The sequence below is a fragment of the Ambystoma mexicanum genome, chromosome 5p (genome assembly GCF_040938575.1).
Source record: "Ambystoma mexicanum isolate Mex_15411 chromosome 5p, UKY_AmexF1_1, whole genome shotgun sequence".
NCBI lineage: Eukaryota > Metazoa > Chordata > Amphibia > Caudata > Ambystomatidae > Ambystoma > Ambystoma mexicanum.
The window spans coordinates 783,597,177-783,623,111 of NC_090930.1; the positions used below are offsets into that span (position 1 = coordinate 783,597,177).

Here is a 25,935-nt window from a genome sequence, read left to right on the forward strand (position 1 = left end):
CCCTGGTCAGTGTTTACTTGTTCTATTGTGTGCTCTTGACCTATTGTGAATACTCTGTATACTGCATAACTCTTCTTGAGGGAAGTCTGACTGCTCAGCCACAGCTACCAAGTGAATCTGTGTGGTACAGACTGCTACCAAGTGGGTTTACTGCCACACACCTGTAGTCCTAAATCTCTTGCAGTGGTCCCAGAGGGAACCAGAGGTTTCTGCCTAACAATTGTATCAGAGATTCCTGGGCGCCTTCCACCTTTAGGAGCTATAGTTCGGTATGGGATGCCTGGGCGCGATGGTGCACAAACCTGCAGTTGGATCCCATTTCAGCACCTGTAGTACAGGTTCTTAACTTCCTAACGAACAAATTTCCCGAAGGCTGTGCTTACAGGACGCTGGGAGTTTATAGATCCGCCCTATCCGCAGGGCATGACATGGTGGAAGGAGCTCCGGTAGGAGAACACCCAGCAGTCCACAGGCTACTGAGAGGGATTAGATTAAAGAGGCCGCCGGAGCCCAAATATTCTACCTTATGGGACGTCCGTGACGTCCTACAGTTGTTTATGAGATGGCCAGAAAATAGTCAGCTATCCAGATCTCAGCTTTCAGGGAAACTGGCGATGTTACTTTGCCTGACAGCATGTCGGTGAGTTTCAGATGTAAAAGCATTAGAGATAGACAGAAAGATCTTTTATCCTGAAGGAATTGCGTTTACTATTGTGCAGAGAACGAAATCCGATTCCAGAGTGATTCCCTATCCCCATTTTCCCCGATATCAAAAAGGTGTGCGTAGTGCAGTGCATTAAAGACTACGAGGCTGCTACAGCACTGGTTAGGCCGCAAGGCGTCACTCAATTGCTAATTGCGCGTAGGAAGCCCCATCATGCCTTAGCTACATCGACAATCGCTAGATGGGTGAAAGAAGTGATGCAATGGGGAGGCATTGATTTTTTTTTTTTTTTTTTTTTTAATTTTTATATGGTTTGTTACAAACCTTTAAAAAAGTAAGAACAGGATGCAGCTGGGAAGACTGTAAAAGGCCATCAGCCTAGAAAGCCCACAAGAAGAGTGTGTAAACGAAGATTAGGAGCAACCACCAGACTAGGGAACCCTCAAGGAGGGTGAACCAATCTGTAAGTCCCTCATATGACATAGATTTGACAATACGGTATTTTGGGTTAGTTTTACGATCGCTAAAGCTTCAAGGCTAGGTGTTTTTAGGGAAAGAACGATTCTCCCACTTAAGCTGGTTATTCACCCGCCTCTGATGGCTTCGGCTGTTGTAATTCCGAATTAGTTTCGGCCTTTAGTAGCTTCTCCATCATTGATTCTAAAAAGAAGGTTAGTTCAATTGATAAGCTGCGATCTGCATCTTGAGAAAGTCGTATCCACCATTCTTCAGCGGACAATGAAGGCTTTGCCCTTATGAATCTTCCAAAGTGCTTTGTGCGTTCCTGTGTTAGACGGCTGCATGCCAACGTCAGATGTTTTAGCGTTTCAGTATCTTTCCCACAGAGTCGGCACATTGTAGAGATTTGATTCATGTCGTTCCGTATGTTTAGATTTTCTCTGGTTGCAAATTGGTTGAGACGATATTTCATGAATAATGCTCTGCGTTTTCTGTCTGGAAATTTGTGTAAATATGGCTGAGTTTTATTCAAATTTCTCTCGCTGTTTGGCATCAGCTTCATGATTCTGTGTTTTTTGCATGTATCACCCGTATCAATCCAATCTTGGATCCATAACAAGGATTTAACCTTGTTCGGGTTTTCTTGCAGTAGATTTCTGTCCGCTCCTATGTCGCTAAGGATTTTTTCACAGCGTTGGAGCCACATTGAGAACACCGAATTACCATGCTCTATAGCCGAGGTTTTTAGAATGTTGTATTGAATACTCGGCTTTTTAGCAGATGCTTTACGGAATTCACTTAAAGTGTTCCACGTTATCCTTCCATTAATAGACAGAAGACTCAGCTCATGTCTTATGCAGGCAGTTGGTACACCAGGCGGTAGGCACAAGACTTTTGACCAGAACGAGTGTTCCAGAGAGGCCCATAGTTCTGCTGGACATCCAAAGGCACATTCAGCTCCATGGATCAGGGCCGGTATAACTTTTGTCTTATAAAATGTTAAAACAGGTGTTAGTGAATGTTTCCCGAATTTTGAGTTAATAATGCAAGCCTGCGCTGTCAATTGTTTGCATTTTGACTTAACTTTTCCCACCCATGGGGCATCGTTTATGCTTGAGCTGAGCAGCATACCCAGGTACAGGGATTGTTTTTTTTGCTCGATTTTTTCATCGTTCATTTTCCACGTGAACTTTTTTTTTCCAATAGGATCTTTATTCTTTTGCAGATCTTGCAGGATTAAGATTTCTGATTTTTGTGTGTTTACATTTAATCCGTTTAGCTGGATGTATTTCGCTAAGATCCCGAGTTTTCGTTGTAGGCCTATTGGCGTCAAGTCCAAGAGGACAAGGTCATCTGCATACAGGAGCCAATGAAGATCTGTTCCATTTACTTTTGGAGGAAAAGTGTTTGCACCTTTGTATGCATCACCCAGGTCTGAGATGAATAGATTGAAGATAATAGAGGCCAGAGGGCACCCTTGCTGCACTCCTCGATAAGTTTTTATTGGAGCCGATAGGGTGCCGCTTTTGTCCAGCTTTATTTTTATCTCTGTGTTAGTGTGTAATGCTTTTATTGCTAAAAGTAGGCTGAGTGGACATTGCCAATCAAACATTTTTTTCCAAAGTAGCTCTCTGTCTATGCTGTCAAAGGCTTGTGATAAGTCCACAAATGCCAGATAGATCTTTTTGTTTCCTTTTATTGCCTCCATCTTGAGTAGGTTTAACAAAAGAAGATTTAGGCCACAGCCTACACCTTTGACAAAGCCCGCTTGGCGGGTGTCCAGATGACTTGACTCCTGAATCCACTCTTGAAGTTGTTTTTGTATTTGAGTCGCAAATATTTTTCCCACGACGTCTAACAAGGCAATTGGTCTGTAATTTTTAGGTTCGGCTCTATTGCCTTTTTTGAAGATTGGAATGACAATTGCGGTTTTCCAACTGGTTGGGACTTTTGCTTCGTTAGCAATTGTGGCAAATAATTTCGATAGGAAATTTGCCCACTCTTCAGGGTTTTGTTTGAGAATAAAGTTCGTCAAACCATCTGGTCCCGGTGCCCTGGAAGAGGAACATCTTTGAATACTCTGTAGGATGTCCTCTTTGTCAAAGCGCAAGTCCCATTTTGAAAGCTCGGGGAGCATCGGGTCGATGGTGGTACTTTTTTTTTCGTATACTGAGTTATAGTGGGTGATCCAATCTTTTTCATTCACCATATTTGCTTGGATTGCGTCTTGCGTGCAGTTGGTATTGTTTATTAGTTTCCAAAACTCTGAGGAATTTTTGTTATTGAGGCTGGCAAGCATTGTTTCACTGTTGTTTTGATACATAATTGCTTTATGCGAAATTTGCCAGTTTTTGTATTTCTGTTTGCTGATTTTAATCGCCTTCTTTTGTTGTTCAACGTGCAAATTTCTATGTTGCCTCAATTCCTTTCGCAGTTGTTGTTTTCTTTCGCGAACTTGTTTATCATATCGGTGTATTGGTTGAAGAGAAGGTCTTCTCAACCCCGAATCTACCATCATAAATTGTTGTAGAAGGCAATTGTATTCAGCTCTCTGTTCTGTTACACTCAGAATATGCTTGTCATAAGATTTTGTTAGGATCTTTACTTCTTGAGGTTTTATTCTCAGTCGGGATCTGTTGGGTTCAACGTAGATCTGATTGTGCCATTGTTGGGGCTTTTTGATGTTCGACATTTTGATTACCAGTTCTAGTTGACTATGATCACTGTTCGAGTTTGCTGTGATGTTGAGTGCAATAGCTCGTTGTTGCAGACTATCAGATATGAAGAAGTAGTCGATGGTAGAGGTCTGCTTCAGAGATCTCCACGTTTTTATTGGTGGAATGTCCCCCATGATGTTCCCATTTAAGATGATGACGTTTCTTACCTCGAGCTCATCACACCATTTTTTTGCCAGGTTTTGTAGCGGAGTTTTAGGTCCAGGCATCTTCGCCTCATTCACGCAATCCAGATTAAGATCACCACAACAGATAATGTTTGGGTTATGATGAGCACTGTTTATTCCATCAATTAGGTCGCACACCATTGTTATGAATTTATATTTCCCTGCATTCTTGTGATGCCAGTAGATGTTGATGATGTGAAATCGGGTTCTGTTGTTATTCACCTCATTTTTTGCTGCAATCACAGAATACTGTATGAAAGGTGATACGTTTGTTGTTTTCTCTAAGTTCCAGCCAGAGTTCTTCTTTATCATTGTTAAGAGACCAGCGGATGGACGTCCCTTGGCTCTTGTGATGGCCGGGTTTATAGCCAGCTCGTATTCATCAGATACAGGACAGGTTGCCATCCATGTTTCTTGTAGGCAGATAACGGTGTGATCATTACTCCAGTTTTTTGTGTCATTGAATAAATGTGTGAAACCTCTCGTGTTCCAAGAGAGTATGTTTATAAACGGGCCGTCTGGCCCTTGTTGGCGTTAGCTTGATTTGCTGCCTAAGGCACCTGCTAGCCAATTCCAGTTTGAGCACTTACTTTGCATTTCTACACCTTGTGTTTTATCGTTTTCGATTATTGCTGGGTTTGAATTTCCATTTATTGTGATTTTTATTTGTTCGCCAAATGTAAAACGTACTTGGTTTTTGTCGCTAAACTCCTTTTCAATCTCGAGTATTGTTGGTCGCTCAGCTGCGTGCTCACTAGTGGATCCTGGTTGAGCCGCATCAGGTTTCACAACATGTTTATCAAGTCTTTTGACGTCTACCGGGCTTCCACTTTGGGTGTCGATGGAAAATATGTCTTCCCGGGATGTGTTTCTTTCTTCATGAATGTCAAATCCCAAGGACAGTAGGAACTGGATCGCATTCAAGAGTAGGTCACATATTAGTCTAGAGTCAATGTGAAGCCGAACTTTGTCGTTTTGATGATCACTTACAAATTCGACTGTTTGGATGTCGTTTGATTCTATGGACCGAAGGCCGGGCACATGGTGTAATAGGCGAAGAACGTTATTTCTATTTAGCGTTAGGCCATCTTTTGTGTCTAAGATTCGTTCCAGGATCAATACGTGCCTCCCAGACTTTTTATGTTTCCCACTTTGCAGGTTATTTTTTTGAGCGACTTGTCTCCTGGTACTGACATTCTTATTAGTGATTGATCCTACTGTGAGATCCTTTGAGTATGTTTTAAACAAGGATTTACAAGGTGGAGTGTGGCAACTCGGAGTTTCAGCGGCGTCCTTCACCTTTGGACCTTCTATTGTAGTTCCGGAATCATTTCGGTTGTGTGATGTTTCAATCGGACCATTAACAGCTCTTAGCCGTTTTCTTTTCTCATCCATTGTCTCGAACTTGATCTTTTGTTGTACTGGAACTGGGGCTTTTGGGTCTTCAATAGGCAGTATTAATTGGCAGATTCTTCCACGGTTTGCCATGTCTTGTGTGTGTTTTATCACCTGCTTGTTCTCAGGTTGCGGAACACTTGGATTCACAGAATCCTCCACAGTTTGCTCTTCAATTTCCTCATTGCATGACTCTTCCTCATAGGTAGAAAAGTCAAGGAGTTCACTCTGTACAAATTCTGCGCTGTCCTCTATGACAATTGTATCTTCTACAGTAGGTTTTTCGTTTGTTTTAGAATTTGGCAGAGCCTTTTGGAGACTTTTGCTCGGCTGTTCTGCGTTTACAAAGACGTTCACTGCCTTCAGGTTCCTGAGAAATTTTCTTGAGCCTAAATTATTTCGTTTTCTCTTACATTTTTGATTTTTTGACTTCTTTTCGAGTTCTTGGCTTGGAATGGTCAGGTTGGGTTTCTGAAATATATCATAGGTTTTGCCCTTACTAGATTTTTGACCAGCGCTATTTCCTCCACTTGAATTGGAGTCCTCCACTTCATTTGTTGAACATGGAGCTGAAATATCAGTTTCATTTGGTGTGTTAAGGGTATTCGCACCATTTGTCTTTTCACTTGTAGGCAGAGGAATTTGAGTGAGTTGTGGGGTTTGTAAGTGGATGTCTCCAGACCCTATGATGCCATCAGCGTTGGCAGAGATTGTTGGCCACGCTTCTGCATGGGAAGTAGACTCCTGGACGACTGCGGTCTTCTCTTGTTCCAGTTGATTGCAAATATTTGGTTGGCACATAGCAGGGTAATTATTATGAGTAACTTTCGCCACTTTTAGCAGTGGGCAGGAGTCCTGTGTAGTTTGTAACAACAAGGGACATGTAGTTCCCACGATAGGTGGTTCCATACCTTCTAATTCTCCAAGGCAGACTTGTGTTGATTTTTTGTCTGGGCATTTGGACAGGCATGGTAGTGCCGTAGTGTGCTGGCTCACCAGTTGTTGATTCAGCCCCTCCGAACCTTTCTTTTGGTTGACCACAGACCTCGATGTAGATTGCAGAGATATCATTGTATTTGTGTCCATTTCATCCCTTCTCATTTTTTGACTTTGTTTTAATAGACCCAGTGCCTCTTTGGTCACCTCTGCTAGAACTCTCTTATCTTCAGTATTATTTCTCTTTTGGTCTGCTAGGTCCTTGATGGACTGGTCTATTCTTTGAATGTTTCCCCATAATTTGGCAGATGTCATGGCTCCCTGGGTATCTGCAAGAGGCAGTCTCGAATTCATCAAAGCAGACAGGGTTGAGAGATCTTTTATGTTCTCATTAATTTGCTCATACATCTTGAGCATGGGGGCTATCGCTATTGTCAGTGAAGACATGACAAAAGGTCTTAATTCGTTTAAAGCTTCCTTGATTAATTTCTGAGCGTTTGCATCGTTCCTACTTCTAATTGATGGAGCTCTATTGCTCAAGCGTTTTGGTTTTGAATTATACCTTTGTTCTTCTGGAGAGTATGCGAGAGATTCATCATTGCTGGAAGAGGCTGGCCGTTCTTCTGTGCTTAGACTGAGAGTTATCTTGGGTGAGGAACATCTCTCTTGGTGATTGTCGTTTAAGTTTAAGTTTATAGAAGAAGTATGGTTGATTAGCCTGGGTCTATTCTGTGAGCATTCGAACGGAGGTGACAAACTTTCAGCCACCCGTCTCCTTTTTCTTGCGCCACTTAGCCAATGATTCCGCGGGGTAGAGACTTTGACTGGTATTGGTGGTGTTTGTTTTGTTCGACATGGTTCGTTATGTATTTCTTCCAGATTGCATTTTGAGTTATTGACTACAGCCGATTTCGAGTTTAGAGAGCCGTTTAGCTCAGTCAAGTCTAACAGCAGTTTGTTTACAATGGCCAGCGAATTTTGTTTTTTTGCAGGGGATTGCATACTTTTTTTCTTACTGTTGCTCTTGGGGCAAACGGGATCTGCATTTTCTTGTGGCGAAGCAGTCCCCGCCTTGTCTTGGCGAGAAACATCATTGCATCTTTCCAGATTTCCAGAGGATGGATTATTAATTCTGTAGTTTACATCTGTCTCTTCCAACAAGTGTGAATCTGCCGTGCGCTCCTTGCGGCAGTCTGTGTGTTTTTCTCGAGTCTCTATAGTACAGTCTGTGTCATTTTCACCAGGCTCAGGTATGATCACAGGGTGGATGATGGGTATATGGCGCTTTTGCGCAGGTTCGAGGACTCCTGGACAGGTCGGCGCGCATTCTAACCAGTCACTTGTACATTCGGAAGTTAGGCGTCTGTCTCTTGGCGTTGTGTTTACAGGCAAGGGGTTCGCATCCAGTTCAGCCACCTGGACGGCTCGCACGGCCAACACTCGCAAACGTGGCGGTTCAGATAAGGAGATTTCCCCCCCATGGTCGCCATGGAGACATGGTCACCCCACACCTTCCCCCAGGCATGCTGGCCGCCCTGATCTCTTGGCGCGTGGCAGACCAATACATTCGCGGCAGCCTCCTCCTCGGCGCGCCAACAATTGCTCACTGCAGCTGAACTAACTCCAGCAGTTGCGCATGCTCCAGCAGTTCCCAACATAACAGACCTCGCAGGAGTTGGCTGATTATGCGGTAAGATCTCATGGTTTTTAGCCACTGGGTGAGTCTGGGGTGGGCCATCAGCTGTGTGTTTCGTGTCAGTTATCGTGTCAGTTATCTCAATTACAGATTCATTAGCTCTCATATTTGTGCGAGTTTCATGTGGCTTAAATGTTTTGGGGTATGGGAGGGAGGTAGTGCGAGGGGCCGGGGAAGAAAGACCGGATATTTTTCTTACTTGTGTAATCGCGGGGTCTTCCTCGTTTAGGCTCGTAGTGCCAGTTGTCTCCGAAGATACTCCTCGTTCGGTCTTGCGCAGCTGTAGACGCGTTAATGGGTGGTGAACGATTCGCGATGATTGCTTTTCGCGGTTCATATTAGCCATACGCTGGATGACAGCGGGCTAACAGCGGGTGCCTCGTAAGCCTCGTGAGCCTCCAGAGACTCACGAGACTCTGCACCGACTCTGCGCCGCTCCGCGGACAGAGGAGGCTTTTAAGTCCACACCCCTCTGTTTAGTGGTAGCAATAGAGGAAGGACAACACTTCTCCAACAGGGACTCCAGGAAAGCAGTGGGTCAGAGACTCACGAGGCATTGATTTTACCCTTTTTGGTGCACATTCGGTTAGAGGCGCAATAGCTTCTAGAGCTTTTTCGGTAGGAGTGTCTTTACAAGACATCATGAAATCAGCAGATTGGTCCTCAGAATCTACTTTTAAAACTTTCTATTTTAAGCCAATATCAGAAATGGCTAGTAGGGTGGTACAGAACTTTGAACAAGCATAATGCTCGCCTCCGTCTTGTCATAGAATGAAGATTGCCCATGCTAACTGCACTGGTCAGTCTTGATTTTATTAAAGACAAGGAGGCAAGCATTATATCCCACCCAAATGAATGCAAAAATGATGAATTAAGATTGACTTTGTAATGTATATGAAACTGTTCAGATTGAGTCAGAACATCGCATTCCCTCCCTTACATTATTTTGTGTCTCTCGTAGGAGAATAACAGAAACCCGCATGAAAGCATCTCAAGCAAAGGAAAGAGTGATCCCAGTTGTCCCGTTGGACCCTATGGTCGCAAGCCAGGACCGCAACAGCCTCGGAGAGGAATTTAAAGTTGAAAGGTTATTCAGACTTGAGATTTTCTGCAGGCAAAGAAAGAGGAAGGAACCTTGTACGGAGAGTCATAATAGGGGAGACAGGCACCGGATTGGTGGAGGAAGGACTACTGTTTGCAAGGAAGCTCTTGGGATTTGTAGGAGATCGATAGAGCCTCTGGAAAGAGAAACAAACTTTTAAACTAAAGATTTATTTTACTGAAAGCAGAAAGAAACATTTGTTTTGAAAAAGTTTATTAAAGATGTTGAATTGCTGTGTTGGTGGCAAATTAAAGAGTTAAGCATAATGCTCGTCTCCTTGTCTTTAATAGAATCAAGACTGACCAGTGCAGTTAGCATGGGCGATCTTCATTGCAGAGCCTTAACATCATGGCTTGAGTGCACACAATCATATTAACATTAACATTTCATATGTTATTACAAAGCATGAAAGCAAGCATCTATCATTTCATTTGCTCAACTTGCACTCTGGGGATGTGTTTTAGTAGCCGCTTGTTTGCTCTACATTGGTTTGTGGTAAACACATATTTAAAATACCTCAGAATCAGTGAAAAAATTGTAAAGTAGGACATCATCAAACTCCAATCCTTTGGCTTCATATATGGTCAACACAAGAGCCAGACTAAGTTCCTCCGGAATCTTTTCTTTTGCCATTTCATTTGTAACCAAAATCACCTACAATGAAACAAAACTAATTAAGATAATGCATATTTATCCAGTGTGCAAACAATAAACCATGTACAAAACAGAAATAAGATCATTCCAAATTTGGCAAATATCTTCCCTTTGGCTATAATTTTGGATGTCGCATCCAAATCATCAGGTGTTCAGTTGCACTTTCTCCCAATTCATTGGGAGACAGTTAAAAGAATAATGCATTGAAAAATGTATCATCAAAAATGAGATTGAAGTATGCTTCAATAAGTACTTGGCTTAAGATTGGTCAACAGTTGGTTATTCAAATTTAGCCAAATACTCTCACAACGACAGCATGGATGCAGAATAGTGAAATCTTCCTTGTTTTTATCACATTTTATCAAATGAGGATACACATTTCAAAACTTGGCATTTTGAAAGTTTGACACATTGCCTTTTCATGCTATAATGATTGACATACATACGTTGTGCTGATAAAAATAAAAAATAAAAAAATGGAAAGACCAAAATCCACACGAGATTTAAAATAATTGTTTTCAAAAAGAGTTAAGGTTAAACTAAAAAAGGTAACGTCTACAAACAATGGAAATAATGTTAAGATACACACACTCACTATATACTATTAAAAATTAATTCATATCACTACAAATTCAAACATATAACTTCACCTATTAACACTCCCTCCACACTATCAAAACACTCAATTCACAAGGTTGGATTTGGAGTCGTATGGAGAGTTTATAGTATAGTGGTATGTAGTGAGTGATTATAATTTAAATATTACATTTGAATGGTACGTAGTATTGATAGTTATATATGTGTGCACATGTGAATTTCATAAATGTACATGTACTATTTGTATGTAAGATACCTGTGTGAAATATACTCACAAGTGAATAGCTGAAGATAAGCAAGTGTGGCATCTCCTATATGTTTTCTAACTTTCGTGAGCGTGTGGATGTGTGTGCATGTTTGTGTATAGAGGTAGGTCGTAAACGTATGGTTTGTAAACTTTCATATAACTATTAATACATACACATATGTTGCATGCACCTACCATTGTGCATGTATAATTGTGTGTGTATCTGTGTATAGGACTTTTATACATTGTACATGTATGGTTTGTACATGTTCATGACAATGGACATGAATCTGTGCGTGTAGGTTTAGGCATGTATAACTGAGTTCAGAGACAAACAAATGACTTTCCTGATGGATATTCCTCACACGGATTCCTCATCGCTTTGAGTCCCACAGGTACAACCTTCACAGCCAGATTGTAGCATTTGAAATATATAGAATTAACCACCTTCACAGGGCCTGTTCAGTGACGGCCCTACCCACATGACACAAAAAGATTGTAATCTTTCCTGACGTCCCTTGTACGAAACAAAGTAGCTTAGGGACCACACTGTATACAGCTATTGGAATCACTCTTCAGCCTTAGAATAATGATGCAGAGTGAAAAAAACAGGTAGATGCATCTTTCGAGAGAGATGGAAACCACAACTGACCCCAGGAAACCCTCTTGAAGGACTTCTCTTCCAGGTATTAGACCAAGCATCCCCAAGAAGAGATGAAGCCAATACAAAAAAATTGGCAAACCGCAGTTGGAGACCTGTACACATCTTAGACTAGGGACCACAGGAACCATTGAAGGCAACTATCTCGAATAACCCACCAACCCCTGACATAGATTTAAGTACTCACTGTTGTGGCTCCTGAAAAGATGTTTCATAAAGGATGAATCAACTAAGAAAATAGCTATTCTTTTTTGGCACAGTTTACAGGATCCTGTCTAAAAGGGACTTGAATCCCCGACCAATCATGACCCAGACGGCTAAGATGAACAATCTGTCATCTCAAAATTGGGGGCAACCAGCAAGAAGATAAAGCAATGACAAGGATGGCTCCTAGAAAACAGTTGCCATTCCAAATTGAAGTCTGGAACTTTCATGGTCGCCAGCTTGTCCGACAACTCGCCTTTGACCCGAATTTGAGGTTCTCGTTTTCATATGAACCTGTCCTGGAGCAGCTGCTGTTACCGCGAGTGGAAAGACACCCGTCACCTGTGAACGGCAGTCATCGCTAGAACCCATCTCCCTTCATCCAGAGAAGTGTCCCAAGGAGGCCTGCATTGTTGGATTCTGCATTCCTTCACCGACAGAGGTTGCATCTTGTATTACTAGCCGACCAGAAGAATCCTTGAATCTACAACGCCTGGGCACCACTCACTGGAATCAACAGTGGATGATCGAGCCCCCAGCGACAACTAGATGACCAATCACGACATCTGGGATAATCAGAGTCAGGTGGGTAAGTAAGCTTCAATGTGCCTGTCCCCATTTGTCCTCCATAGGATAACATTGGGAACAAGAACCTTTCCCATCTCCATTCCACTCACCTTTGGTCTTCAAAACTGGGTTGGGAATCCTGCCCCAGGGTTAACCTTGGGTCTGGAAGAAAGGGGAACACTTAGCTTTTTGTTGGTAAATAGTTGTAGAACTTTTAAAATAGTTTCAAACTAATCACCCTCACAAACCTATTGCATCCTTTCTAAGAGAACCCATACTGGTGAGAAACATTGCGACTTTTGGACACAAGACCTCATTCATCATAGGGCTTGGACTTCTCAAGTTAGGATATTTTTCTTGTGATTGGTTCCCATCATTTACTGCATCTAACTTAGTTACCTGCCTTGTTTGATTAGGTGTTCTGATGTTTATTAGGTTAACCTATGGTGACTGTATATATTTGTATGATACGAGTGTTGTTTGATAATACCGTCATTTAGGTTCATTTATCAATGTCTTCACAAGGCCTTAAATAAATCACTATTCAGAGCTCCCCGTTCATCATAACTAGGAAGGCCTCCTAAAAATCTTCCCACCAGAGCAGATTCTAGAAATCTATCTTAGCAGTAGGTGCCTTATGACACAAGTCGAGGACCCACCAGGTTCCAATGCTCAACCAGGCGATGGCTACAGCGAGGTAGCCCAGGAAGGAGCTGAGAAGTCCACTGGGCAATCCAGGGACACTTATGAAGGCTCTGCAGGCACAGATATTCGAGCAGGGGTCGAGACTAGTCTGTCCCACTAGTCCAAGGATTGAAGCAGCAACAAAGATATTGTTAGATCAAGCAGAGGAGCAGGGCTTCACTGGGCCAATCTCTGGAGTTGATGCTGGTCAGCTGCAGGAGTTGTCCACGGGTCATCAGTTGGCTACTCTTCTTCGTGGGACTCTTGGCTCCAACATGGATCTGAAGAATGATTGTAGGACCCCTCCTTTGATCCAGATTTGGGCTGAAAGCAGGTTCAAGCCCACCAATGGTAAGGATCTGCAGCATTCAAACCAATTCTGGACAACCACTAGGTTACAACATCTTCCCAGCACCAGACTTTCTGGCACTAGGGGATGTGGATTAGCTCACACACACAAATGGTCACTAACCGGTGAATGCAGCAGCTACCCCATGAAAGCAGAAAAAGAAGGTCAGGCGTGCACTCTAGTTCCCAATCATTTAATCCTGATGCAAGTAATTTGGGTAAGATGTGTGTTTTTGGAGGGGAGTTGGTTCCTTGTCTCCTGAATGAAACAATTGTGCCATCACTACAGTAACCAGAATAACTTGAGAATGAAATTGAAAAAGTAATTAGCAACACCTGAAAAGGAACACAGCCTCCCTGAAGAAAGTTTGAGACTTGAAAGTACTTGGAGGAGTAGAACTATTGTGCGTTTGAACTGCAGCAGTTGGGATTTAACCCTGGTATTTTTTTTAACATTGTTAGGACTTAACCCTGTTACTACTTGCATCTGGGATTCAACCCTGTTGTTTTTTTAACATTGTAGGGATTTAACCCTGTTATTACTTGCATCAGGATTAAATGACTGGGAACTAGAGTGCGCGCCCGACCTTTTTTTTCTACCCCATGAAAGCAGCAGCTTTCTCAGGGAAGTGCAATACCATATGCTCGCTCTCCTGATCTGAGTGGGCAGGAAGAAGGCCAAACTACAAGATGGCCAAAGAACAAGTGAAAGACTTGTGGCATGGCCATCTTTGGGTGGTAGCCATTCACGGTAATCGCACAAGTAAAATACTACACAAACATTTAAAAAAATCACTGCTGCCACCCGCTTCTTTTAGGGATATATCAAAAATAACCAAAAACCCAAAAGGTAAAAAGATATAAGGATACAAATATCGTTATTGTACATCACTGGAAGGTGATGCGTGCAATTGTAAAAATACAAGAATTTCAAAAAGAGAAGGAAAGTCTTAGGGACTAGTCGGTTTCCCAATAAAAGTGAGCAAAAGATGAGGGCAGTAAAGCGAAGGGCGTTACTTCCCTTCAAAAAGTCAGGACAGAGTTTATAAACAAGCAAACAGAAGGGTATCCCATAGGGAAAGGTGCAAAAAGAAAAATCTTGGCATGCTCTGCTAAAGTCTTCACCTATTCTTAATTAAGGTGCACAGCTGGATGGTGCCTGCAACCGAGATTCAAACACCACATCCAACCCAAACTAAATTCCATGTCCAAAAGTGATCACTGCACCCCAGGCCTTCCTTGACCGGACCAAGCACAGAAGACTGTGTCCTCATCAGATTACAGAGCCTCAGCAGTTGTCTCTGGAGAAATGAGTGTTAGGGGGTAAGTTAAAATACCTGTTACTTTCCCCCCTTGTTTCTCCTTAAGGTTACATGGGTGTAAATGCCTGTCCCTAAATCACGTAATCCTGGTCAGTGCTGACCTGGTCATGAATTCCCTTACCAGGCCTATCCTAGTGTCCGGAATTTTGTACATCTACTTACCTGGGTGTGGCATAGCCGAGAGCCGGAATGGTCGCACTCGATGAGTGCTCTGTGAGCCAATGGCGGTTAAGGGCCTGCTTATTTTCCTGGCCCGATGGTCTTTCACAAATGGGGAGCCAGAGCTATTCCCTGAATGGCTCGGTCTCAGGGAAGCCGTGATTTCACAGCCATAAGTGGTATTGGGGCAGACGGCCAGAACTGCGCCCCACTCCAATATGGTGCTCGGGCCTCGTTGATCAGACACAGCCTCTCAGACCCCCGACCTGTGCTGTCTGGAGCAATGGCAGAGGGACATCCTTGCCCCTCAGTTTGTCGACCTACTTCAACAACCAGCCCAAGGGTTTCAGCACAGAGGGAGCGTGGCGTACTGGGTGCACGCTGTGGAGAGCAGGCTACCCACGAGTCTGGGCTCCCTCCTGCTCATCGTCAGGGCCCTACCCATGGAAGGGGCTTGAATTGAGTCCCCTACCGATTGTTGACAACTGGTGTTATATTGGATGAGTCAGCTGGAGGGGTGCCATGAGGAGCCTGGGGGCCCAGGCTTGGGCACCTGGGGCATGATTGGACCTGCTTGGGCATGTGATTAATCCTGCAGAGTCATCACTGATCCCCAGCCTAAAGTCTCCTCCCATTTGGCCAGCGGAAGGCAGCCGCTACCTGATCCTGACCCTGGGGGTGGTATTGTGAGGGAGGATCACATAGGAAGAGATGGCTGTCAGTGGGAAACGGTGGCTCCCTTGGGAGAGACGGGTATTTTTTTCCTTATGAGGATGAGGTTCGTCTAATTCCAAAATATCTAATGGCATGCTGTCACCGCACAAGACCCTCCCATGAGACACCCCATGGAACATTCTATGAAAGGTCACCTAAACAGAGCAAGTTTTGTACGTTGGGAATTCCTGAGTCAGAAGCGACATCCTCTAATTATCATGACTCTGTCTTGGGTAGAAGTCCTAACCCGAATGTCAAAGTACATATTCACATAGTATCTCCTAGCTTTGACAACTTTCAGTTCACAAATCAATCCAAACTAAATAACCATGGAAGACCAAAAACCATTAGGGACTTCAAGATCCATAATGCCTATGGCACTAGGACGAGGAAGAGGAACAAAGAGTTCATGATTATCAATGGTGCCACTAAAACAACCATATGGTCTAGTTGTTGCAATTCACATCCCCTAAGCAGGACATTTAAATGTGCGAATGATTCACAGGTTGAGGAAGTAGTAGCAGAGGCAGAAGAAGTCAGGAGAGAAACCGAAGCAGAAGGGAAAACGCCAGCAGAAATCGACACATGAAAAGAAGGTAGCAGGAAGCAGAATCGAGGAAGACAGCAGCAGGGAAAGAAGCCCAGCTGTACGGGAGACAAGCTCCCGACCTGATATGAGCAACTCAAGTGTGCTGGAGGATGCAGAGACCCAATGGAGCATGTGGGGCTCAAGAGAAGGGGCGTGCAGGCAACGGCAGCTATGGGAGAGCGGTCAACTGTATCACCAAAACACAGAGGGTCAGACTGTTCACCAAAGGCCTGCCCTCACCGATATTACAACGCAGCATCAAGGAGTGACGCAGAGACACCGAAAGAAGCCAGTGAGTTGGCCTGAAGAGAGAGCTAACCCTGGGGCGCTCCGAGCAGAACATTTACTAGTAAAAGACAATTTTGAATACTGAACAAGTAGAAAAGAAGAGCAAAAAGGGCGCAATGCTCCTTTCGTGGGATATCAGCTTGGCGAAACTGTGAGTGCTATGTTTAGATCTCTTATGTTTAGATATCTTCTTAGCGATGGCTGGCGAATAAGGAACTGGAAGTGGATCGCACTCACAGGGTTTACTCCTCCATTCAACTACGCAACAACTGGGCGCTGGATGTCCTCACCAGGGTGCACTTTTACAGGGTCAAGGGGGATATCATGAATGCTGCCCACGCCCTCCCAGCTTTTGAATTCGGTGGCTCTAGGATTTCACTGCTCCAGGACCTAGCCTCCTCTACTTTAGCTAAGAGGCATTCCCTCTGGAATTTCACACAATGTTTGCAGGACAAGAACATAAAATATCAGTGGAGATTTCCTTGCGCTGTTGTTTTTACTTTCGAGGGGGAGAAGAGAACAATGTATTCAATGCAAGAGTCAAAGCTCGTTATGAACCAGATCTCTTGCCTCTCCTCACAGCCCAGGGGAGAGGCCTTTTCCCCTGAACATCCATCTTTTTTTTTTTAAACCTTTATTTTTGGTAGTTTTAACATCATAAACGCAGTTACATAACAATCGCCCCATTGTGGGGTGAGTTACCCCAGTGCCTTCTTAGTCCCCCCCCGTCACCCCTGTCCGCACCCTTCCCCCTTTCCACCAAGGCCGGTGTTGAGCTGTCATCCTTTTTATGTTCCGTCTGGCTGCCAGTTAGTTTCTTTGTTCTAGGAGGACTACGGGACACCGTCTTGGGGACTATGTCTCCCTGAAGATGATGGAGAAGCATTTTCGTCTGCCTTGTTGATTAGAAAGGTTACCAGTGGCCCCCAGATGTCGGGAGGGGGAGGAGGGGGGGTTATGGGCGTGCTGGGGAAGTGTTCTCATAAATTTGGATTCCACATCCTGACAATATAGGATGTCTTTTCGCCAGTTTGACACCAATGGGGTGGGTCCTCTGCCCCATGTCATGGCAACTCTCCTACGCGCTACTGTTAATAGTAATAGTCAATAGTAACCCGGCCAGTTTCCTTTCCCCGTTGAGAGTTGTTTCGTCATCCCAAGAAGTGCTGCCATTGGAATGGGTTGCACTTCCTCTCCTATTATTGCTGCTGTGGTCTGGAGGATCTGAGGCCAGAACGGGGTGAGTTTGGGGCAGTCCCATGCGAGGTGAAAGAAGTCTGCTGTTGGGTTCCCGCATCTTTCGCATTTTGCTGGCTGATCTGGGTGTTGCTTGTTCTTTTTTGCGGGGGTGAAGTATGTCTGGTGTAGGTAATTGAAATGTATTTGCTTGAAGCGTGTATTGAGAGCTATTTTTTGGGTCTGTTTTAATATGTACGTCCATTCCTCTTCTGGGATTGTTAGCTGAAGGGACCTTTCCCATCTAGTTTTTGTACGCGTATCAATAGATACCGTATCTGATAAGAGGGATTTGTAAAGCAGTGAGACTAGTCTTCCTTCACCCTGGGCCTGGATCGTATTGTGCAACAATTGCCATGTGGGGGGTTGCTGCGGCAATGTGGGGAATATATAGGGCATATCTGGTCCTAAAGTAAATTAACTTATCTAATGGTGTAGTGCCTCAACTTTCCGTAGCCTGTTGAGGTGTGATAAAGGAGCCCTCAACGAACAAGTCCCCTAGCGAGTTTATCTGCAGATTCCTCACCTATTGGTGGAAGACTCTTTCGGATGTGAGGGGGATTCCTGGGATAAATTTGATTGGGAGCAGGGGAGAGTATCTCACTTGTATTTCATATTTTTGCGCAAGTTTTTTCCATACAGCGTACGTGGCGAGAACCACGTTGAATGGCACTGGAAGCTGGCTGATAATGACAGCCCTTAATAAATTGGGGGTCGCTATCTGCACATGTGGTCTGATGGCATGCGTGGCATACCAAAAGCTGAGGAATTGTGCTTGGGCTGCCTAGTAGTACCTTTCCAGGTCGGGGAGGGCTAGTCTGCCGCTAGATACTGGGAGTATCAACGTTGAGTGAGCGACCCTGGCTGGTTTACCTGCCCATAGGAGGTCAAGCACAAGGCTTTTGATTTTCTTCAGAAAGGTTTGTGGGGGTAGGATTGGAATGTTGGAGAATAAATATAGCAGTTTAGGGAGTATGACCATTTTTACTAGTGAAGCTCTTCCCCATAAGGAGGGATTTCCACCGGTTCACTTTATCCTGTAGTGTTTTTGCTACTATCTCATATTTGTCTTGGAATATGTCACAGTATTTTAGTGACATTTGAATCCCAAGGTAGCGTACCTTTGAGGACTCCCATATGAAATTGTAATCATCGGTGAACGGTTTGGTGACTGGGGTGAGTGGGAATATAATCGATTTTGTGTGATTGATTTTTAATCCTGATATTGCCCCGAATTTAATTACTTCCCTCATAATTGGGTTGAGATTTTCTACGGGGTCACATATGAACAGCGTCACATCATCTGCGTACAACGTTATAACCAGCCTGTGCGGGCCAATGGTGAGACCTCTATGGAGTTGTTGGGCTCTAAGGTTCGACGCTAGGGGTTCCATTATTAGTGCGAAGATTAATGCGGAAAGAGGACATCCTTGCCTGGTGCCCTGCTGAAGTTTGATGGGAGAGGATCTCACTGAGCCTACCAGCATCGTGGCTTGGGGGTCATTATATAGTAATGAAACAAGCTTGATGAAACGGGACCCCAGACCCATCTGTGTTAGTACGGCAAATAGGAAGGGCCATTCCATGGAATCAAAGGCCTTTTCGGCATCGAGTAGCACCGCCACAGCCTGGCTGGTGGGGTCGAAGGCCTTGATAACGGCGAAGAGCCTCCTGATGCCAAATGTCGTGCAACGGCCAGGCACAAATCCGGCCTGGTCCGCAAGCACAAGGGCCGGCATCAGCAGCAGTAACCTGTTTGTGAGTATTTTGGCTAGAATTATTTTGTCTAAGTTGAGCAGAGAAATGGGTCTATATGATACACACTCTTCTGGGGGTTTGCCTGCTTTATGTAAGCGAATGATGTTGGCCTCGCGGGACGACCGTGGGAGGGAGCCCGCTTCTAACGCTTCGCAGTATACCTCTGCAAGTAGGGGGGCGAGGGTTTCAGCAAAGGCTTTGTAAAACTCTCCAGTTAGACCATCAGGTCCTGGGGCTTTAGTGTTTGGGAGGGTTTTGATGGCTTCGACGATTTCCTCTGGGGTGATGATCTCATTAAGGGGTTCACAGAGTTCTCCTTCCACCCAGAAGAGTTCAGTGTCTTTGAGGTAGTTGTTTAATGCATCTGAGTTTGCATTATGTTTGGATGAGTATAGATCTTGATAGTAGAGTTGGAACTCCTTGGCTATTTCTTCATCTGTATGCACAAAGGTGTCGTGCTTGGAGCGTATTCTTTCGACTGTTGTCGGCTTCCGGTCGGCTCTGATCAGTCTTGCAAGGAGAGCGCCGGGTCTTTGGCCCTCACCGTATTGAGGAATTTGGTTGTTACGGCAAAGGAATCTCAGCTCGCGTTATGCCAAGGTTCTGAACGTTTGTAGCTCCTCCCTAAGTGCTGCTTGGGTTTGTGAGTCATCTGTGGTTGAGAGCTTAAGTTCGAGCTGTTTTAAACGTTCTTCACTGGTGGTGAGTTCGCGCCTGATCAACTTGACGATTCCGTTTTCCTTGGCAAGGTAGACCACTCTTACGAAGCACTTTAGGGTTTCCCAGATTGTACTGGCTGAAGTGATTGTACCTAGGTTAATGTCTAGGAAGGTTGAGATTTCGTCACAGAGTTCGGATGAAAATACTTGATCTTGTAAGGCTCCAGATTTCAAGCGCCACTGCAGTAGACGGGATTTCGGTGAAGACGGATTACATACGAGAGTAACCAGTGAGTGATCGGAAAAGGTTTTAGGCAGGATGTGGCATTGTTCCCAGTGGAGGGGGCCACTGGCGGACACCATTCGATAGTCCAATCTGGAGTCGGAGTTGTGGACCGATGAATGGAACATGTAGTCCCGCTGATCCCAGTTGCTGTGTCTCCAGGTATCTACTAAACCGTAAACTCTGCGTTTTTCTTGTATTTGCAGGCTGGCCTTGGAGGGCTGCGGTGTCGTGGAACCTGTCCTGTCTTTCTCGGGGTCGCCTCCCCAGATGATCGTTGCAGGGGCTTGTGTTGAAAGGTGTGCCAGCACCCAGTCGAAGTTGTTCGCCCCATCGACGTTGGGGCCATAGGAGTTAACGAGGATGATTTCTTTGCCGGCTATGATTCCTCTCACAAGCAGTGCCCTGCCTTAAGCGTCCTTTTTGGTGTCTATCATTTGAAAGCCGGTCCGGTGGTTAATCAAGATCGCCACCCCTCTTGCGTATGACGAGAAAGAGGAGAAGTACCTATGGCACACCCAGCCCCTGGCCCACTGGTGTTCCTTCTCAGGGAGAAGGTGAGTTTCCTGGATGAAGGCGATGTCCACATCATGTCTCTTTAAGTATTGGAGGATCTTTCTTGTTATAGAGGGGAGCTTCCTCTAATGTTCCATGTGGCAACCTTGAATTTTTCGCCTGGTGTGGATAAGTGAGCTGATGTTGTTGTATTTGTCGCGTAGGATCTCCTGGGATTGTAGGAGGCGCGTATTGGTGATCTCTGGGGGCTTCAGTGGTGTCCCGCGAGGGAGGTCTGGTTTGGTGTTTTGGTTGGGGGGTGCGTCGGGGTGTGGAGGGACGAAGGCACTATCCCAATCCTTGTCACTGGCTTCCTTCCTTACACGGGCAACCCCCAACTGGCCCGTTTGCTTATGCCATCAGAGACTGTACCGCAACAGTGCGTGTCTGTCTCCTGCTTTCCCACCCATGAACAATGAACTTGTTTGATAACTTTTGCTGTACAAAGGGTACCAGGGGGCCTCCCAATCTGCACGGCCTTGGAGTGTTTAGCTCCCGTGTATCTTTCGGTTCGGTCGGTGAGTTTCTTGTATGCAAGTTTCAAGACGTTGATCACCATGCTGCTTAGGGTGGGCTTCTGTGTGCTCTCTCCTGTTGCGCGCAAGCTTGTTTGGGGTTTGGCCCGGGACATCCTGCTCTGCCTAGGAAGTTGTTGGCTTCCTCTGGTGTCTGGAAGAAATGGACTTTGCCTTCGTGTTGGATTCTCAGTTGCACCGGGAAGAGCATGGAATATGTGAGTTGATTTTCTTTGAGCCTTTGCCTGACAGAGGTGAAGGATCTCCGCTGTTCCTGGACTGCCGGAGAGAAATCTGGATAGAAATGTATTTTGTCTCCATCATGGTGTAGCCCGCCCTTTTCTCTGGCCAGACAGAGGATATTGTCACGATCTTTGTAATTTAGTAGTCTGGCGATTATTGGTCTGGAGGGTGCTCCTGGATGGGCTTGGAAGAGGGAATCCTGTGTGCCCTTTCCACTACAAACATGTGAGAGAGGGATTCACAGCCAAAGAGGGTGGTGCATAGCTTCTCGACAAATTTCTCAATTTTTAGCTGCATCTGTTGTTCTCTCACTCCGATGATCCTAATGTTGTTCCTCCGGGAGCGGCCTTCTAAATCTTCGCACTTGGCGTTGGCTGCTTTAATTTGGGCTTCCAGTCGGTTAACTTTGGCTGCCAGGGTTGTCATGCCGTCATCTAGGTTTGAGACCCGTCGTTCCACCTCATTGAGCCGCTCTGTGGGGTCTAGTAAAAGGCTCTTGATATCTGTAGATGATGTATCCTCGTCTATCTGGGAGGTGTCGCTTGTCATAGGTTCTGGGTCCTCTTAGAGCCTGGGGGTTTTAGGGAGTGCGCCGGACTCAAAGGTTAGTTTCCTTTGCAATCTGTCGGTTTTCCCCATTGGGCCGGGGGTCGCGAGTTTTGCCTTGTGGAGAATGCTGAGGATGGGTAGTCGCTTCACTGCCTACGGGTCCGTAGAAGCAGAGTTTAGTTGCGCTACGTTGTAGTGCTTCGAGGGGTAAGTGCCGTTGCAGTGACAGGCTCGGCCATCCTGAATATTTCCTCAGGAGATTGGTCTTTTGCAGGTACCCAGAGGATACCCGTCAGGTGAGGAGGACTGGGCGAGCTCACCGTGGCTCCCAAGTGCAGGGAGCCACCGTGGGTATCCGGGGCAGCAGTTAGTAGGCAGTGTGAGCTTTCTGTAGGGGAGGGAAACAGTTCCAGCGTGACAGACACAGCCAGGCAAACATTTTCCTGTAACCAGGAGTCGCTGCGTGTGGTGGCGGGAGGTGACCGGGGGTTGGCGACCAATGCTCAGGGGAGAGTGGACCGATGCTGAGGTTATGAGGGGTAAGAGCTGGACTTCAACAGCGCACTCTGTGTCCCAAGAGTCACGTTTGTTCAGTTTGGATTGTAGTTTCATTGGCCCAGCCCGGCTCCCGCCAGTTAGGCGAATGCTTCCCCCCATTGAGCTCCGTACCTGGAGAATGTGCTGCTGGGCTCTGCTTCATGGCCCTGTCCTGTCTCTCCTGCCTTCCGACAGGTCTCTGCTCCTCGAGGGGTCCCTTCGGTCCAGGATGAGGTCGAGAGTGGGGCGCCTTTCTCCACCCCCGAGTCACGGCCGCCGGGCCGGTGCCAAGGTTACACGCCCTGTGCTAGAAGTGTGAGGCGTAGTGAGGGAGAGCCCGGAGACAGTGCGGACCCGCCCTCCGGTCAGCGGCCGCCTCGTGTGGGCGGTCCGGCATCCGCACAGCCCTCCCGCGGATCCGGGGTGTTCGTTCAGGCCCTGGGGGATGGAGACCTGATGGGCGGGTTGATGTCGCAGGGGAGAAGTCCCCCCTAAACAGCGGTCGAGGTCCTCAGGTGTTTGGGTTGTTCCGGCTGCAGCGTTAGTGCTGCGGTCACACACCCCGTGTTGGAGTTGTCTGGCGAGGGGAAGGAGAGGCCGGGGATGGCGCGGGCCCGCCTCCCTGTCGGCAGCTGACCAGCGGAGGCAGCCTGGTGACCGCACAGCCCTCCCACGGCCTCTTGCAGATCCCTAGGTGTTTGTTCCAGGAGGCCGGTCTCCCGATGGGTGGGTTGATGTTACGGGGGATGCCTCCTCTGAGCCCGTGCTGCTCGCGTTGCCGGGCGACTCCTTTCTGCCAGTCGCTGGCCTGGTGTGGTCCAGCGGGCTCAGTTGCTGCACCACGGTGCGTGTGCCCGGGAGGCTGCGTTTTATGCCTTTGCAGGTCCGATTTTCTTCCAGATTTCGCCGTATGGTGGAGCAGATTCTGGGAGGCACGGGATGCTGTTCGTCTAGGCGAGGGTGAACCGATTAGAGGATGATTGTGACGGATTTATGGCAAGCCGTGCGGGAGCTCACTAAGAGGTGGCCATCTTGGTTGGCCCTCTAGCACCCTCCTCTGAACATCCGTCTTGTGCGGCAGCCTGGACGAAGGTCACGACATCCAGAAACAGCAGAAAGACTGCTAGGCAAGGGGCAGCTCTGGGATCCAAACACCCACTGGTCTCCTGAGTGGAGAGGAGTGCGGGTTCTGGTGGATTGGTCGCCAAATAAAAGCCTGCACATGGTGGCTCCAAGGTCCGTCTCCACATTAACCTCTATGGTCCAGTTGGACACTCCGGATTTATATTGTAAATGGAGGGCCATTCAGCCCTAGTTGATCAGGGCCCGGCCCAGGCCCAGGCCTACACCTCCCTGTAACCTTAAGGCGATGGAGGGCAGTTTTCGATGAAATAAAGGGAGGGGTATGGGGAGGAGCGGGAGGGAGGTTTCTGTTGTGGGGGGTTTTGGTTTTTGTTCAGTGTTTTAGTTGTGGAGTATTATGGGATGTTGTGTGGTGCATTTGGTGGTTACAAACATTTCATCTTTATTTTGATGGTGGGATAGGATTTGCTTAGGATAGCGACTCTTAACGCGCAATGGTTGAAGTCCCCAGTTAAGAGGAGGTTGATGTTGAGGAGGCTCCTGAGATAGTTATCGCAATGATCCATGAAACCCACTTGCTGCCTGCGGATGAGTTTAGGATGCAGTATAAGGCCTTTCCTAGACAATATTTTGCCTCAGTGGTGCAAAAGAAGTGGGGGTAGCCACAGTGCTCGGCAAGGAGGTCCTTTTCTTCCGAGTGAGGTTCTCAGGGAACCAGAGTGTTGATTCATCCTGGTGATAGGGGTCTTGTAGAGGCATTCAGTGACTTTGGCTTCACCATCTTATAATGAAAATCAGCACGAAGACCTGGAATCTCTGCTCCCCATTTTGGCTGAATTTATTGTAGGTGGGTTGCTTTTGGGTGGGGATTTTGATTTGGTCCCGTACCCAGCCATGGACAAGACGTCCCCCTCGCCTCCCGATTACAAACTGTCATTGGCATTGATGAGGATCCTGCAGGAGTTAGATGTGATAGATGTCTGGAGGGTTCTCCACAGGGGAGTGGTGGGTGGCAGAATTCACTTGTTATTCTTACGTTCACAAAGTGTTCTCTCCCGCATTGACCTCCAATTGGGGTGGGTTTCACTGATCCCTTTCGACTTCAAACACTGTCATAGGCCCTAGGCAATTTTCTAATCATTCTTTTGCATCGCTAGAGTTGAGGATTCTCAGGCCCCATCCCCCATCCAGACGCGAGTGGAGGCTTTACGATCCTCTCTTTCAAGACTCTCTGGTGCGCAGGGATATAGCCGAGGTTATAGACAATTATTTTGTGGAAATGGATGAGCTGTCGCCCAATACTGTGTGCTATGGCGGTGGTGAGAGGATAATTTATTAGCCGTTCTACTGCACATTTTGCCGCTGGGAGTCTCAACAGTGCCATTTTGGAGCCAAAGCTGAGGGACAGGGAAAGGGAGCACGCCCGAGACAAAACCCAGAGGGCTCTGAGAGAATGGAGATTGGCTAGATCTAGTTTAGAAGCCGTGCTGGCCTCCGAGACAAACAGACAATTCTCTTAACCATGCAAAAATGTTTCACTATTCTCAATCGAATTAAGCCAATAGGTCTCTAGCATATAAAATAAAGAGGCAGAAAACTAGAAATAGTGTTACGGGATCCAGGTTCTCAGGTGCTCTAACTGGGAGAAACTCAGCATATTTGCAGACTTTTATTAAATATTGCTCGAGTCGGGATCTCTGATGATGGAGACCCAGAGCTCCTTCCTAGCTCAGTCTTCCCTTCGTCGACTCGCTGCAGAATTTGTTAGAGTTTCCCATAACGCAGGAGGCGTTGGGACGGGCTATCAGTTCACACCATAACCAAAAGGCACCTGGCCCTGACTGTTTCACGCCTGCTTTCTATAAAATCTTCAAAGTGCAATTATTGGCTGGTTTAATTTGTTGCTTGCATCAAAGGGGGTAACGCGGTCGATGGGAGAATCATACCACTCGCTATTGCTCAAGTCGGGCAAGGACGCCACCCTTTGTGATTGCTATCACCCAATTTCCCCCCTCAAAACTGATGCAAAAATCTGCTTAATGGCTTTAGCCACATTCATCTTCTTTGATACACCCTGACCAAACAAGGCTGATCAGGGGAAGAAGCACACATGACAATATCAGGAGGGCCATCAATGTCGTGGAACTTGGGAGAAGGAGTGGGACTCCGTTGACCCAGCTGGCGTTGGATGCCAACAAGGCTTTTGACAGAGTGGATTGGATCGTTTTTATTATGCTAACCCTTCAAGAATTCGAGTTTGGCACAAACTTTGTGACCATGGTTATGGCTTGTTAGGATTCCCTCCCAACTTCAATGGCAGTTATTCTCA

The 25,935-nt window shown here is 46.1% G+C and overlaps 1 protein-coding gene across 4 annotated transcripts in view; it reads right to left on the minus strand.

Annotated features, from left to right (window-relative positions):
* Window positions 1-25,935, minus strand: part of TRANK1 (tetratricopeptide repeat and ankyrin repeat containing 1) — a 2,632,183-nt gene that overhangs the window by 843,411 nt on the left and 1,762,837 nt on the right. For all 4 annotated transcript variants that reach the window (XM_069613200.1, XM_069613201.1, XM_069613199.1 and 1 more), the window contains one exon: window positions 9,671-9,808. In XM_069613200.1, the coding sequence (XP_069469301.1) occupies window positions 9,671-9,808 (138 nt within the window). The remainder of the gene's footprint in view (window positions 1-9,670; window positions 9,809-25,935) is intronic.